This window comes from Puma concolor, chromosome D4 (assembly GCF_028749965.1).
Source record: "Puma concolor isolate L17-30 chromosome D4, mPumCon1.1.hap2, whole genome shotgun sequence".
Classification (NCBI taxonomy): Eukaryota; Metazoa; Chordata; class Mammalia; order Carnivora; family Felidae; genus Puma; species Puma concolor.
In genome coordinates, this window is record NC_141679.1 from 56,477,281 (window position 1) to 56,492,905 (window position 15,625).

Genomic DNA, 15,625 nt, shown 5'->3' on the forward strand with positions numbered 1-15,625 from the left:
GGCAACACCTCTACGTTGGAGCATAGTAGTGCTATGGTGGGGCGACCTGCCTTGTGTCAGAAACAGGAATGGTGGATGGCCCTGGTTCCTCCCTGATGGCCTGGGAGCAGGAGGAAGGAGCTGCACTAGAATCCTGGCCCCAGGTGAATGGCTGCTTGGGACTTTGTGGAGCAGGTATTTAGCCCAGGACCCGCTTACCTACTTCAAACCACCCCAACTCACTAGTCTGTTCAATCCCATCCCTTCACTATTAATCAAGATTCTCTTTGGTTGATGAAGGACACAGGATGGAAAGGAGGATTAGCTGTCCAAACTCTCCCTCCAGCCATGAGAAAAATATCCTCAGTTCTTACCTTTATTTCCTATTTTAATGTCAGCTGACGTCTGGAAAAGAAGTTACCCTGCCCTAGTATTCCTGTTGACCGGGCCCTACAAACAGATTGCCTTATCAAAATGAACTTTGAGAATCACTGCCCCTGCCCAGTCAGGAGGGTTAGCAGTCTTTTCAGCCTTATCATTTACCTTTACACCCTCTGGATGCTGACCTGGCTGAGGCGAGAGAAGGAATACCAATTTAAGCCTTTACACCCTATCGTCAGAAGACTGACCACACGGGCTATACTTCAGCCCCAGCCCTATGAAGTCCAGGCTGCCCAGAATAATAATGAAGACAGCCTCCACCCTAAGCTGCCCTTGAGTCACACCACACAGAGACTGTGCATGCTCTCAGAACTTTATTAGGTGGATATGGGGCAGAAGAGAAAACCCCTGAAACAGTCGCCCACCTGGTTCAGGACAACTGGCATAGAGGAGCCTTTGCTTGGAGACATGTTCTCACTGAGGTGACAGCGTATCTTTGATTTTTTTGTTTTCTAAAGGGAGCAGACTGACAACATCTCTGAGTGCAACTTCAGACTGTTTTTAAAAAACGGTCAGCCAGAGGAAGGCAAGTCTCTTGGGGACAAGACCAGAAGCAGAAGCCTCTGCTCTATATGCAGACAAACAGGTGCCACTTTCACGCTGGGCAGGAAGGATATCTCTGCTATTCCCAGATCAAGATTTGGCAGGAGAGGAACAGGGCAAATGACAAAAGGACCAGTTTCTCAGAAAGCGAGGGCTAAAGTAATTACACAGGGAAGGAAACCTCAAATAATGGCTTACAAGGGAGCAAAATAAGTCGTGATTCTTCATTGGTACCTGACCCCAAAACCCAAACTGCCTTCAACCAGCCCTTCCAGACACTGCTCCCAGCTGCCCGCTGGCTGGGAGGCTATACAGAAGGCCTAAAGGCAGAAGTGGAAAGAGGGGGTTATTTGCTACAGTGAAAAGGGGCTGTAGTTGGGAGAGCAGGCCTGGCTAAGAGTAGCAGCTGTACCACCCCCACCCCCCACCACTCTCCCAAGACTTCTATCACATTTACAAATACATACATAAATACATTACATACAAGAGCGAGTCTGGGAGGCAGGCTCCCCACAGAGGCTCGGCTGACACAGTTACACGTCTCAGGAATTCTAGGAAAGGGTGCTGGGCTCCCAGAGCAATGGGCTCCGCATGTTCTCTCCTGCCCAGGGTAAGCCCCGCCCTAGCCCACCCCTCTCTTCAGGGTTCAGTTTGTCCAGTATGGAGAGTTGCCGTAGGCAGGCTTGGAGGCTTGCGACTTGGGCTGCAGGGAGCTGGGCTGGCTGCGCTGACCCGAGCCACTCTGAGGAGGAGGAGGAGGAGAGAAGGCTGTAAGGGGCGGAACAGAACCCCCAGTCCAGGGCAGGTTGGCTGCCTCCATCACTGGGCTCACCTGGGCATCCTGTGGAAGGTGGTGGTGGAGCAGCTGTGAGTGAGGCTGCTGGTGGGCAGGCAGAATGTGTAAGAACGGTGGGGGCGCATAACCAGGGGCTGCTCCAGCAGCCAGGGGCCCGGTGGAGCCCAAGGCCGAGGGCAGGCTGAACGGTGGAGGAGTCCCTGCATGAAATCCCTGCTTATCAAAAGTCTGCAGGGTAAAGAAACAACGGTAAGGGCCAGCTCGGGCTGTACCTCCCACCCACCCCCTTGTCCACCTGAATCCTTCCCCTCACCTGAGTCTTGCTGTAGACCGAGCCAGTCATATCAGGCAGGCCGGTGGTGCTTGAAGACACAGACACTCCTAGGAGGGAAGGCAGTTGTTTTTCACACCAATAGGGCCCAGGCTCTAGCCTCCCCCACACCTCCAAGGACTCTCTGGGACAGCCTTGCCTGAGAAAGAGTCAGTAGAAGACAACTACTCTGGGCCTCAATCCTGGAAAGGAGGGGTAGACGCTACCTTTGCCAGGCCCAGAACCTGCAGACTTGTTTTGTGCCTGCGATGATCCACCATAGCCACCCTTGGTGTAGTCTCCCGCTGCTGTCCCCTGGGTCAGGTCATCATAACCTAGCGTGGCAGGGTACAAGAGGTACGTGTGAGCTAGGCAAGCCTGTCCCATCTGCAGCTCTCCGTGCTGGGAGCACCCCTCACCTGTGCTGTAGCTGTGCTGGCCATAACCACTGGCCTGCTGGAAAGGGGTGGTGGGGGTGCTGAGGTTCACACCATGCTGCTTGGCTGAGGCGGGAGGGACCTGGTGGGGAAGCAGGAGAGGTATCAGTGAAGGACCAGGGCAGGGGGAGCAGGTCAGGTACCCACCAGCTTATTAGCCCTAGGCAGCAGGTAGCACAACCACAAGGGACCTGTCTGTGGTCACTAGTACAACACGTGCTAGCAGCTATAAAAATAGACGGGAAAGTAGCTTTGGCTTCAGCCTAAAACATTCCTGAAGGCCAAGTGAGACTGAGTAGGGTCATGTCCCTCTCTCCCTGCTTCTCCCCAGAGCTGGAATACCACCACCACCCACACACACAAATACTCACAAACATGGTGGGCCCATACTGGAAGGCACTAGGCACGCCTGTGTAGTAGGGGAGGCCAGTGTAGCTGTAGCCGGGTGGCAGCGCAGGATTCAGAAAGGGCTGCTGGGCTGTGTGGTGGGCTTGGGATTGGCTCTGCTGAGGCTGAGCCAGCGTGGTGGGGGGCGCGGGGGATGCAGAGTCACCTCGGCCAAACTTGGTGACATCACCTAGGAGAAGAGGAATCATGAACTCCAATCACTGCCCCCACTCCCTCCTTATCCAACCAGGAAAAAAGCCAGACTGTCTCCTGCAAACAGGAACAGGTATGGCTGCCACCTCAACAACAGGAAGCTCACAGGCCTCTCTCAGCCCTTCTGCTTCTGCTTCCAGATTCCTAGGATTAGCTACAGTCCCATGCCCCACTCCCCACCCCCTGAACAGACTAACCTGAATACGGGTTATTAGCTAGGCTCCCATCTCGGCTGGCCAAAGCTGTGGGTGTAGCGAAGGGAATTCCATAGTAATCCTAGGAGAGACCAGGGAGGCTCGATCAGCAGAATGGCCTTGTCCCAGGCCCAGGAGAGCAGGGCAAGCAGGCAGCACAGGCCATCCAGGCAATGCCATGCTCCGCAGACAGGCCAGACTGCAGCAACACATGCATACCTCCAGAGGGCAGCACTCAAAGAGAATTCAAAGTAAATGGTGTCCTTCGGAGTTGTGCAATGTGGCAGCCACAAGTGTGCAGACACACTGACAAGGCCGTCAGCCTTCACCAGGCAGAGCCACTGGAGGCCCAATCTCACGTGTAATTTACAGCACAGATGGAAGCTGGTAAATGCCACCGGCAAACTCAAGTGGCTTTTCCTATGTGACAGATTCTATAAGGAGCTAGGAAAGCACCCTGAAAAGGAACCAGCAGGAGAGGAGCTATCTGACGGTTTAACAGGGGTCAGAACCGTAAAGCCAGGTAAGTACAGGTACAAAAGATCCCAGATAAGGTCCTGAATTGGCCCCTCACCACCCACTCCATCCTGACAGCACTGAAAACAGAGGAGTTGGGGCAAGTGTAGATGCCAAGAGCACAAAACATTGGAGCTCTATGGAGAAGGGGAGGTCTGACCTGGCCCTCATTCGCCACCCAGGGCTTTGCCAGTCCTAGACATATTGTACCCTGGCCCCTAAACCTCAGAGGAAAGCCTTCCTGCTTTCTTTGTGGCCAACAGTGCCTGGTCACAACCAGATGGGAGCCATCCTGGCAAGGAATGACACTTACATCCTCCTTCGGCCTCCTCTCCACCTAACTTTCAGGAAACCCATAGCTTCCTCAGCCCTGAACCCCAGAAGGAGGCAGGACCGGGAAGTCAGAGACCTAGCAAGTCACAACTGGAGGCAGGCCTAGAGAAAGCCCAGGAGGGGGAGCTCTTTCAAAGAAAAAAGAAAAACCAAAGGCTGGAACTAGACACAAAAGTACCAGAGGCTAATAAATGAACAAAGGGGAAAGTGAACACAATGTATCTCAAAAGTAGGCTCAGAGGGGATTTCTTTTAAGGCACAAAATGATACAAAGACTACGAGGCAGGATCCCAGAGCTGGGATCCCAATGACACACTTCTAAGGACTCCACCACGACACCCTCTGATATTCCACCTCTGATGCCTGGAGATCCTGGGTCAGATGGCTGTAAGGGGGCCAGGGCCACTTCTAGCTCCTCTGCAAAGTCCTAAGCCTCAGGCAACCCCCAGACACCCTAAGTTCTGTTGACCACCTTAGAAATCTGCTATCACGTCTTCAACACCCTTTCTGGGTCCTTCGAGGACACAGGCAGCAGCTGGAGAGTCCAGCAGGCCCTTGGGCAGCAGTGTGATGGATTGCTGGTTTGCACCCAAGCGGAAGAGCTGCCCAGCTACCCCAACTCCACCTCCGGAAATACTTCAGAAGCCGGAGAAGCATTCTCCTGAAAGACAAAAGCTTAATCCACCAGGCCTGGGAGGTGGAGGAGACACCTGCAGGACCCTGAGCTCTTTGTGGGCAGGTAGAGCAGGAGGCAGTCCAGTGGGGAATAGGCTGAGAAAGGACACCTCACTGGGGAAAAACCTCCTCCTCAGGGAACAGGAAACACCACATTCAGCAGAGGCATCTGCATAACTTTCTACTTCCCAACAATGTAACAGGCGCCCTAGGCTGCTGAAAATTCTCAGGAGTCTGGGAAATGCCAGACCAAGGAGGGAGAGGCACCGCTGCAGCCTGTAGGCTGGTCAGTCAGGGAACACCTGCCCCACTGTGGTGATGTGCCTGAAGGCCAGGAACCTCATCCTGGGAGTGAAGGTCACATTCAAGAAACTGCCCTGGCCTCAGAGTGAGGCTGCAGCAACCAGGGACATCCTGGGGCCAGTATTCTTACAAGCAAGCAGTGATGGCAGGTCAGACCTACACAGGCCCTTAGAGAGTGTCAGCTCCAGTGGGTGATTCAGCTGGGGACAGACAAGCAAAGCTGCTATCACAAAGCATCACTGATGGCCACTTAAGAGGCACTTCTAAGAGGAGGACTTGATAAAAACTCTAGAGGCAGTCAAGCACCCCCACCTTGTGTCATATGTTTTGTCTTTTTAAAAAGAGTTAGGGGGAGCTGGGGGGAGATGAAGGAAGAGAAGGACTCACATTCAGTAGGAGACACTGCCTACTGGGACCCAAGGTCCCAATGGTTTTCAAGTTCCCACGCAGTAAGCACAGGACACTCATGCCCAAGCGACAGTGGCACTAGGTACCACCCCCAGATGCAAGCAGCTTTCTCAGCAGGTGGCAGTGAAGGCCTAGGGAGGGAGGACCTGTGAAAGAGCCTAAAGCCCCCCATCCCCTGCTACATCCCACTCACCATTGGCAACCGTGACTGTAGCATCTGGAGCTCATCATAGCCATAGATCTGTATGAGAACCAAAAAGGGTGTTAGGGTTCACATCCCATCCCCTGGGAAGCCCAGACCCATATGGGGGCCCAAAACAAGGTTGAGGAGCTAGGACATATTCTGGAAGGGGAACCAGATCATCTGCTGTGGAAAGACACCTTTTCTTGGAGACTAGATGAGAGAGAAATAGCAGGGAAGGAGCTGCAGCAACCCAAGGCCCACCTCACCAGGTTCTGCCAGGTGTCAGCCGCTAAGGCCAAAGGAATCAGGCAGCCAGGAGCTATAACCATGCACTCACGGGATAGGCAGGAAGCAGTCCTCCCGGGCCCACGAGGTACTGGTTGTGCAGCAGGGGAGGTACTCCCTGGGGCAGGTTAGGGGGTGCTTTGCCTGTAAAAGCAAAAATCACAGGAGTGAAGATGCCACCACAAAGAATGAGATGGCTCAGCTACTGTGGGGGATGGGGGAGTTGAGCTCACTGTCATAGTGCTGCCCCCCATGGGGCCACTGCGAGAGGGGAGGGCAGCAGCTGAAAAATACAGAGGGCTGTGCCAGGAAGTGGGGGAGACCGAAAGCTCGTGATACCACATTCAGTCTCTTTCCACATCAGAGGGTATCCATGCCCAGACAGAAAACACCACCCCTCCACACTCCTGACCATCACTCTGCACCGAGCAAACCTGCACATAAGGATGATCTGCCTCCTCAGAACAGAAGGAAGGCTGAGCGGTCCCAGGAGAGGGGGACAGGCTGTGTCAAAGGTAGCTTTTAGCAGTTTCTACCAAACCACAGTTTGCTTGGCCCACACAGACCGCCTAGGTCTGGCTGATTAGCAATCAATCATACTAAGTGGCCACAAGGAGCCCAAGATAGCTGTTCCCTGGTCCCTCCATGTCACCAGGCCATCTCAGCTCCAGGAAAGAGTGAGGATAGAAAAGACAGGGGAGCTAGAAGCAAAAAGGCTACCAGGAATCCTGCCCAGGGGGGAGTCTACCCAGAAGACTGATTTTACCCATCCCACATCATCGCTGGAAGGACTGGGCCTCAAGAGGTCAGTGGAACAAAGAGGACAAGGGAGCAATGGCAGGGCTGGAGGGAGACCAGGATGTTCCCAGGCTTTTAGCTACCCAGAATGCCTTGCAGCCACCTCTAGGCATCCTCCCTGGGAAGCCTGGGATGTGGAAAGTGCATCTTCTAGGGGCAGGGGATAGGAAAAGTCTGTAGAGCACACACCTGAGGTCACCAAGGGCGTGGCCCTGGTACTGCTGCTGGGGGCACTCACAGTGGTCCCACCCAGGCAGAGGCTGTTCACTGTGTTCATGCTGCTCGGCAGGCTGAGCCCTGAGGACGTGGCACCCGAGGCAGAGGTTGCTGCCGTTGAGAAGGTGGCTGAGGACTGGAGGGAAGGGGTGCTCTCCACGGTGGCATGCTGGCAAAACAAAAAAGCCAGGACACATGGATCTGGGGGTAAAACACAAGAGTGCAGGAGAACCTGGTCTGGCACTGGGGCCTGCACTCTGAAGACCAGTGTGAGGGGCTCCGTGCTTGGTGCTCAATGTGGGCCCCCACACTGCAGCTAGAGGAGGCCATCAGGACACAACTCATAAGCTGAATATCAAGCTACTGAAATTGAGCTTTGTGAGCAACACCCTCTTAAAAATTGTTAAAGTTGCTCAAGCTAAGGTATCTGAAATAAGGCACAGAAACTCCACCTAAACCACATATGAACTAAGACCATCTGACTGTGAGGTGAGAACCCACCTCACAGAAAAGTGGTCTCAGGAGAGACTAATATTTGATAACGGCATCACAGGCAGCCCAGCCCAAGTCAGAGAGGTCTGGGAATAGCTGCCTTCTACTGGGCTTCCTAACTACTCTGATAAGGAAGTCACAGGGAGCCCTTTGCTCCAGAACCTGGGAGCACTGTGCAAGCCACCAGGACCTACCTAGAAAAGCATGGCCTGTGCTTCTGCCCGTTTGACAGGATCCACCTAGGAAAGAAGGGTGAAACCCACAAAAGCTCTGCAGAATTCTAGGAAGCCTGCCCTGCTGCTCAGCTCCAGGAAGGAACAAGGTACCAGAAAGGGCTTTAAGGGCTGTGTGGGGAGTGGGTGGAAAAGATACATCTGGGTGGGCAAAACAAGGCCCAAAGAGGGAAGAATTGGCTCTGTAATACTGAGACCAGCCTCCAAACCAGAACGTGTGCAGAAAACAGTAGTCTGAAAACTCCTGGAGAAGCCTCAGGAATAAGAAATCCCAGAAGGGGGACAACCATGCACCGTGCTTTCCACCACACAGACACTTCTGTGTAGGTCCCAGCCTCACAGGCTGCCCTACCCATCTGAGCACTGATCTTAGAGCCCTGACATCCAGAATCAGTTCAGCAAGGTAAAGACAGCTAAAACCGTGGTCTCCTGGGACACCCCAGGACTCCGCCCCCTCAGCCTAGACTGACAGCAGCAGGGTAAGGACAGCCCCAGCACCTGCTCCACAGTCCTTTGCACACAGCCAAGCTGACCACCTGCTGCAGAATGAGGAACAGCTCTGACCACTGTGCCTAGGTATCACCGGTCATAGAACTGAAAGCTCTCTTAACCACAGGACAAAAAATTACTATTCCCTAGTCTGGGGAGAGAAAAGCAGCTTGCTAAAAAACTAGTTCTTAACTTGCTGAAAGGAACTCATCCAGCAAGCCTTTCCTACCTCCAACTGAACCTGACTGGGCTCCTGTCTCTGTTCCTCACCTCTCAAATCTGCAAGGGCCACAAAGGGCTGGCATAAATGGCTTCCCCTCCATTTAAACTGCTCGCACAGTGTCTCCAATGGGGCGGTGCAGCCAGCTCCTCAGAAAGAGCCCAGAAAAGCACAGCTGCACCAAACCTTCCATAAGGACACGAAGGGCAAGAGAAAACCCTGAGATTTCCTTTATAACCTTCAAGTGGGAAAGACCTACTTATAACAACTATGAAAAGACTGATGTATCTGACTATACAAAAGTCAAAAATGAAATGACAAACCTGGGAAAAGTATGTGCACCTCCCATCACAAAGGGCTACTTACTAGTTTCCTGAACAGGGGTTCCTAGAAACAGACACCAAGGACCTGACAGAAAAATGAACAATATGAAGAGCTCACTGAAAAGGAAATTAAATGGCTTTCTAATATATGAAAGATGATGTTCAAGCTCACTCAGTTAAAAACTGTACTGACAGGGGCACCTGGGTGGCTGAGTCAGTTAAGTGTCTTGATGCTTGATTTTTGCTCAGGTCATGATCTCACAGTTCATGGGTTTGAGCACTGCATTGGGCTCTAAGCTGACAACTTGGAGCCTGCTTGGGATTCTGTCTTCTTCTCTCTCTGCTCCTCCCCCATTTGCTATCTCTTTCTCAAAATAAATAGAAATTAACTGGGGAAAAAAAAAACTGCACTGACAGGCCATTTTTTGAATTAACACACTGGAAACATAAAAATATTTGATAACATGATTTCAGGAGGCAGTGGGGAAATAGTACATTTCATTCATTACCAGTAAGAGGTAAATAGGTTAAAATCACTGTACAGAGCAATTTGGCAATTTGTATAAAATGTTAAATGCCTGGGGGGCGTCTGGGGAGTTCAGTGGGTTAAGCTTCCTGACTCTTGATTTCGACTCAGGTCATGATCGCACGGTCCTGAGATTGAGCCCACGTAGGTCATGGGATCGAGCTCTGTGTAGGGCTCGGCACTGGGAATGGAACCTGCTTTAAGATTCCTTCCTTCCTTCTCTCTCTCTGCCCCTCCCCCACTCTCACTCTCTCAAAAAAAAAAAAAAAACAAAAACAAAGTCAAATGCCTGGGAATTCGACTTCCAGGATATACCCTGCAAACATAGCTATACATGTGAAGCAGTATGTGTAGAAGGTTATCGAATGCAATACTGTTTTGTATTCAAGACAGAAAATGGCCCTGAAGCTCCATCACTAAAAGACTGAGGGAGTAATGTGGTGCCGTAGAGCTATGGAAAAAGAAAGAATCTAGGTTTCAACACAAACATCTCAAAGACGCACTGTTAATGGGGAAAACACTGAAGGATACTATGTAGGGAATACTCCCATTTATGTTATTAATGAAAAAGGGCAAGAGGTAGGGGGAAAAGGACTTTGCATATGAATTTCCCATTTCATGGGTTAAAAAAAATCCAACTCCAGTGGGTCAAGAACAGAGTAGGAAAAGGGGCAGGACCTAGCACAATAAATACAGAAAAACATTTCAGTATGTATCTCTTCATACTATTCATTATTATATTAGCAATGTGGCAATTGTGTCACCTGACAGAGTATGGGACTCCCTGATGGGGCAATTCTGGTTGTGGCTATTTGGGCTACAGGATTTGGAGTTTCATACTAAAACACAGAGTACAGCTAATCCATGGGAGCAAGAGCACTGGCTCCAACGCACCAGGGCCAGGGAAGCAGGGACCACTCACAGCTCCCATCGGCCAAACAGGGGTACAGGCACTTACTCCGTAGTTACACTCTGCTTTAAATATGGTGATCTATGTGTTTTATGACAAAGAATTATGTCCAAGATTTCACTAGGAAAACGAGTTTGAAAAGCTCGATGATAGTCACTTCCTAATGGAAGGATAGAGCCAACCCTTCACCATCATCCCATTCTGCAGCAAATGACCTCGTCAGAGGAAACAAATTTCCCTGATTTATAACAACTCCTACTGATCTGTACCCCAAATGTCCTTCCCTGTTTGGAGACCTCTCTCTTCTTATCTCCCAGTGAGGGACTTTGTGGTCAATCTAGGTACCTCTTGTAGACCCCTAAGCTCCAGTGTCCCCTAGCCTTGAGTTAAACACCCCACCACCACCCTGCCTCCTCACCATTTCAGCAACATTCGTTCTTCTGCTCACCACAAGCTACACACACCCACCATTGAAACTGCTGCCAAGAAACCACCTCAAGAAGCCACACTTCAATAACCGTCACCTAGGGTTGCTCCTTGACACATCAGGACCCTCGCCAGCTGGCACCCCACTTATACTTCCATTCCTGCCCTCCATACCCCAGACTTCCCTCTTCAAAGTCTGCCTCTGAGCTGGGGAAGGTGGTCTGCAATGGCAGGAGTTAAGTGGAAAGAATACCTAAGCCACAAAAAGGAAAGTCCTCATGACCACCAACAAACTGAAATGTGGTTCCACTGACTGGGCTAAGAGCCAGGACTGTCAGAGAGAGAGAGAGAGAGAGAGAGAGAGAGAGATATGCATGTGCCAAAAGATGGCTAGTCCTCACATGAGTTCTTTTTCCTCTAAGCATTCTCTCTACAATGGCATTTACAAAGTAACAGAAGGTTATCTAGAACAATGCTCTTGATTCAACGTGACTTTTGATGGAGTCCAAGCTGAAGTTAGCAATGAGCCTACTTTCCTTGCAATGAGCCTTTTTCCTCAAAAAAGTCTGCAAATACCTCAACATGACCAATCCCAAACTAGGTCCAAAAGTCTCCCCTAACAAACAGGGAGCTCAGTAAATGCTCAGGAACAAATCCACCCCAAGAGCCCTGCCCATCACAGATCAGCTCTGGAGAGGCAAATCCTTCATGGAAGTCCCAATTTAAGAATCAAGATGTTCTCTGTGGTGCTTGAGAAAAGCAACAGCTCAAACCACATACCTAGATTGAGATAACACACCTGAGGAATTTGAGGTTATTTCAGACATTCAAAACACACATATTAAAACCCCACCTGCAAGTGACTAAACTCCAATCACCATGTGACTAAGCTCTGCGCTCGAGTTCGCTGAGCAGGGAAGGCGATGAGGGAGCCCAGAGGACACTTACTGTGTGTGACGTGCTGGAGGAGAGTGCCGCATGTGCAGAGGAGAGGCTGCTCTGATGGCTGGAGAGGGAACTAGAAGACAAAACAGAGCACCACATGTCCACCACACTGAGTCAACCCACAGGAGAGGCCCACATGTCCAGGTGGGCCAGATATTAAGCTTGCCCCATCCCTCCAAGGGTAGCCCCAGCTTCACATCCCTCATGCCTCATCACCTTGGGGACCAGAACAGGTTTTCTGATGTTTAGAAATGATCTAAAGGGTCATTCACCATGAGGATCTGGGACACCCTGGCCTGGGAAGGCTTCAGGGACAACTTCAGTCAACTAAAATCATTTGCGCTTTACACCATAAAAAGTTAGAACAGGAGTGCACTAACACTGCCAGTCATGGAGACACCCATTTCAACTGTATGCAAGGAAAGAAAGTTCCTATGTTCAACCCCACGTGACAGAGCCAGAGCCCGACTTCCCATCAAATCCAGAATTCAAATCAAACACTTTTATTCCTGGCTAAACAGGGAAAGAGGCATACTCCAAAGATATAGGATGAGGACCAAACAAAACCCATTCTCCTACACCCTATTCTAGTAATTGAATCTCTGAAGCCACAACAGGAGCAAGTAAAAGACCTGCTCAGAAACCAAACATCATTCCCGGGGAACCTGGGTGGCTGAGTCGGTTGGGCATCTGACTTTAGCTCAGGTCATGATCTCACAGCCTGCAAGTTCGAGCGCCACGTCGGGCTCTGTGCTGGTGGCTCAGAGTCTGGAGCCTGCTTTGGATTCTGTGTCTTGCCCTCTCTCTGCCCCCTCTCCTGCTTGCACGCATGCGCATGCATGCTCTCTCTCTCTCTCTCTCTCTCTCAAAAATAAACATTTGGGGCGCCTGGGTAGCGCAGTCGGTTAAGCGTCCGACTTCAGCCAGGTCACGATCTCGCGGTCCGTGAGTTCGAGCCCCACGTCAGGCTCTGGGCTGATGGCTCGGAGCCTGGAGCCTGTTTCTGATTCTGTGTCTCCCTCTCTCTCTGCCCCTCCCCCGTTCATGCTCTGTTTCTCTCTGTCCCAAAAATAAATAAAAAAACGTTGAAAAAAAAAAAATTAAAAATAAATAAATAAATAAATAAACATTTAAAAAACAAAAACAAACAAAAAACATCATTCTCACTTCACATCACTGTGACTCGAGCCCAGAGTGGGAAAGGCCAGGCCAGGTTCAGGGCACACTCCTGAGAGGTGGAGGAAAAGTAGCAGCACAAACACCCTAGCTCCACCATTCCCAGGGACCCCAGTGCTCTGTGACAGCAGGGGCATTACATGTTGTTACACAGCTGCTGATGCTTCTGAGATAGCGTCCAGCCAAAATGAATGAGCTAAAACATTATTACAAAAGGCCAGGACATCATGCTAGAGGCAAAAGGAGTTTTGTTCGTTGAAAGAGCTTTCTATAAGGGTTCAGGACTTCGCACCATTGTGCCTCTCACTGTGAGCTCATATTTTCCCCATACCTGCTAAGCTGAGAGAGGGGGCTGCTGGACAGGTCACCAGGCTGGGACATGGAGGGCAAAGTGGCAGTGTGCTGGGATGCAGAGGGTAGAAGCGTAGTGCATGAAGTGGTGCTGGGCAGTGAGCCCACAGATGGGAGGGCAGAGGGAGGGTCCGTTGTCTTTGGAGCTGGAACGGATGAAGTAGCTGTAAGAAACATATCGGTTTAGCTCCAGAACCATCTGTAAGTATGTACAATATGTTCAATATCTTGTGACAGGTCAGGGTCGGTTTGAGATACATACAAAGTTACATTCCCCAAGGAAAATGCCCAAGCATTTTCTGTCAGATATAACTAATAAAAATGACATGTGAAGGTAAGACGAACAGGATTTGGCAGAGAATAGGAAATGACAGCTTTATAATCATCAACTAGCCTATGCCATGGATATACTTCTCCTAACTAAAGGAACCTGACCCAGAGCTGCACCCACAAAGAGCAACAGGCTAGGAGGCAAATTTTTCTGAAAAGGCTCAACAAAGGATGATGGTACAAATCTGGTAGGCAAGACCATCAAAGGGTTAGGTTTTTGCTTGTATCAGGCTGACTTGTGAAAGCTCATAGCCAATTGAGGGCACACGGGGGTTGAGAGCCCAGGGTACTTATACTGTGGAGAGTTACATATGCCTAAAATCCACTGTCCAACACCCACATTCACATGCATAGTGAACATTTCCATAAACAAACAAACAAACAAACCAAACCCTCAGAGCACATAAAGGAGCTTATTAGGCTTCCAGAAGATCATAAATGTGATCCATCCTAGCTGTAGAAAGACTCAGTTTCACTTCTATCCACACATACAACTCAGATATGTGCTTGGAAATAAAGCATCATTGTCTTTCCCAGTTAGGAAGGAAAAGCAATCTTGACCCATCTGCAGAACTCCCTGGGAGTCTGAGGGAAAACATGCTAGTCTCTCAAAAAGACAATTTGAAAACAAACACAGTAGCAACAGGGTCAACACAGAACATGACCCATACTTAAGAGTGGTCCTTACAATCTTGAGACTTGCTTTTGACTGACGGTCTATTCCAAACATGACACCTGTTACAGAAGCCAGATAAAAGCACCACAGATGTCCCTGACCCAAAACTCAGACCTTGTAAGTTACCTACGTAGATCGTAGGTCACATTATAACAAGTTCACAAGAAGCCTCTGAAAGAATGGCAGTGGAGAGACAGATGGAGATAAAAACCTATCTAAAATGCATGCTATGTTTTCCAGACATTTCATATCTCATGATTTTATTCATAATCTCTAAATAATAATTGGGGCGCCTGGCTGGCTCAGTTGGTAGAGTGTGCAACTCTTGATCTCAGGGTTGTGGGTACGAAGCCTCATCTCCAAATGATCTAGGACACCTTGATATGTTCTCAATCTCAAGCCTGCAGAGAGGAAACTTGCCACCAAGGTTTGTGAAATGAGAATGTCCTCTGACATCCCAAGTTCTCAGAGCTACCAATGTACCTCCAAACAGTTCCGGCAGCCCAGCAATATCAAAACCAACTCTGGGTAATCACATGTGTCATTTCAATTCCAACTGAGGCCCCCTCTTGGACTGAAAAAAATCCCATGTCCACATTCCAAAAATCCTAAATAAAAGGAAAGTCTTTCTGGCTTCTATAATGGATACCCATTTGTGTTACTGAAAAATGAATGAAAATCATCATAACCAATCACAGATAAGCCAAGAGCACCTAACAGGGATTTACCTGCAACCATCATCTCCAGGGAACACTGAGCTTACTAGAATTAATAGAATCTTATCCCCATTTTTTCCCAAGTGTTCACAGAGAGCATCATTTTATCTCTCTTCCGCACAATAGCTCATCGAATCCAGAAGGCAAAGAGCATGCCTTTCCTGAACTAGCACACCAATTTCTGCTTTAAAAGTCCTTTACAGTATTGGAATGAGAGCCCTCTGACTACACCAGAACCTGTGCCTCTAAGCAAAGCATCTTTTAAATCCATGCTACACTCTACACTTGGGGTGTGGTCTGACTAAAACAGAATTATATGAGGCTATCAATTCCTTCTTGCTGTAGCTAACATTTCTCATAATACCATCAGCAACAATCTACTCACAGGAATCTCTAGCTGAACTTGTAAACCCTACCAAAGAAATGATGCCAACAGATAAGAAGTAGCTATCAGAAAAATGCAAAAGGATTAGTTTTGCAGAATTAGTCACTAGCCTATTGTTTTCCCCATCATATTAGCAGCTATACTCTTTTTGTTTGATTTCCACCACACAAAATGAGAATAGTCAGCTTATATACTTACTGTCTATAGTCTGCTGACTTCGACCACCACCATGTCCATTCTATAAGGAAGAGAAAAGAAAGTAAGCATACCACAAAAATCAAATGACAACCTAGCTGACTTTCTATTGGGATTTAGTCAGAAATACATGAATCATAGATTGATCAAGAAATGATGTGGGGCACTGGGGTGGCTCAGTGGATTAAGCATCCAATTCTTAACTTCGGCTCAA

General features: G+C 49.5%; 1 protein-coding gene and 1 non-coding gene across 10 annotated transcripts in view; both read right to left on the bottom strand.

Moving 5' to 3' along the window:
- Positions 1 to 719: 719 nt before the first annotated feature.
- The window catches only part of UBAP2 (ubiquitin associated protein 2), a 110,574-nt gene continuing 95,668 nt past the window's right edge, over positions 720 to 15,625 (bottom strand). For 8 of the 9 annotated variants that reach the window (XM_086683381.1, XM_086683380.1, XM_086683379.1 and 5 more), the window contains 13 exons: positions 15,415 to 15,454; positions 13,090 to 13,273; positions 11,586 to 11,655; positions 6,992 to 7,187; positions 6,057 to 6,148; positions 5,729 to 5,776; positions 3,304 to 3,382; positions 2,878 to 3,083; positions 2,489 to 2,588; positions 2,297 to 2,404; positions 2,073 to 2,140; positions 1,796 to 1,987; positions 720 to 1,705 (listed from right to left, as the gene is read on the bottom strand). In XM_086683381.1, the coding sequence (XP_086539507.1) occupies positions 1,610 to 1,705; positions 1,796 to 1,987; positions 2,073 to 2,140; positions 2,297 to 2,404; positions 2,489 to 2,588; positions 2,878 to 3,083; positions 3,304 to 3,382; positions 5,729 to 5,776; positions 6,057 to 6,148; positions 6,992 to 7,187; positions 11,586 to 11,655; positions 13,090 to 13,273; positions 15,415 to 15,454 (1,479 nt within the window). In that variant the 3' untranslated portion in view covers positions 720 to 1,609. The remainder of the gene's footprint in view (positions 1,706 to 1,795; positions 1,988 to 2,072; positions 2,141 to 2,296; positions 2,405 to 2,488; positions 2,589 to 2,877; positions 3,084 to 3,303; positions 3,383 to 5,728; positions 5,777 to 6,056; positions 6,149 to 6,991; positions 7,188 to 11,585; positions 11,656 to 13,089; positions 13,274 to 15,414; positions 15,455 to 15,625) is intronic. The other variant, XM_086683382.1, reaches the window with a different exon arrangement.
- On the bottom strand, positions 13,894 to 13,976 carry LOC112851842 (small nucleolar RNA SNORD121A). The gene has a single exon (XR_003222831.1). It is a non-coding gene; the product is annotated as a small nucleolar RNA SNORD121A (small nucleolar RNA).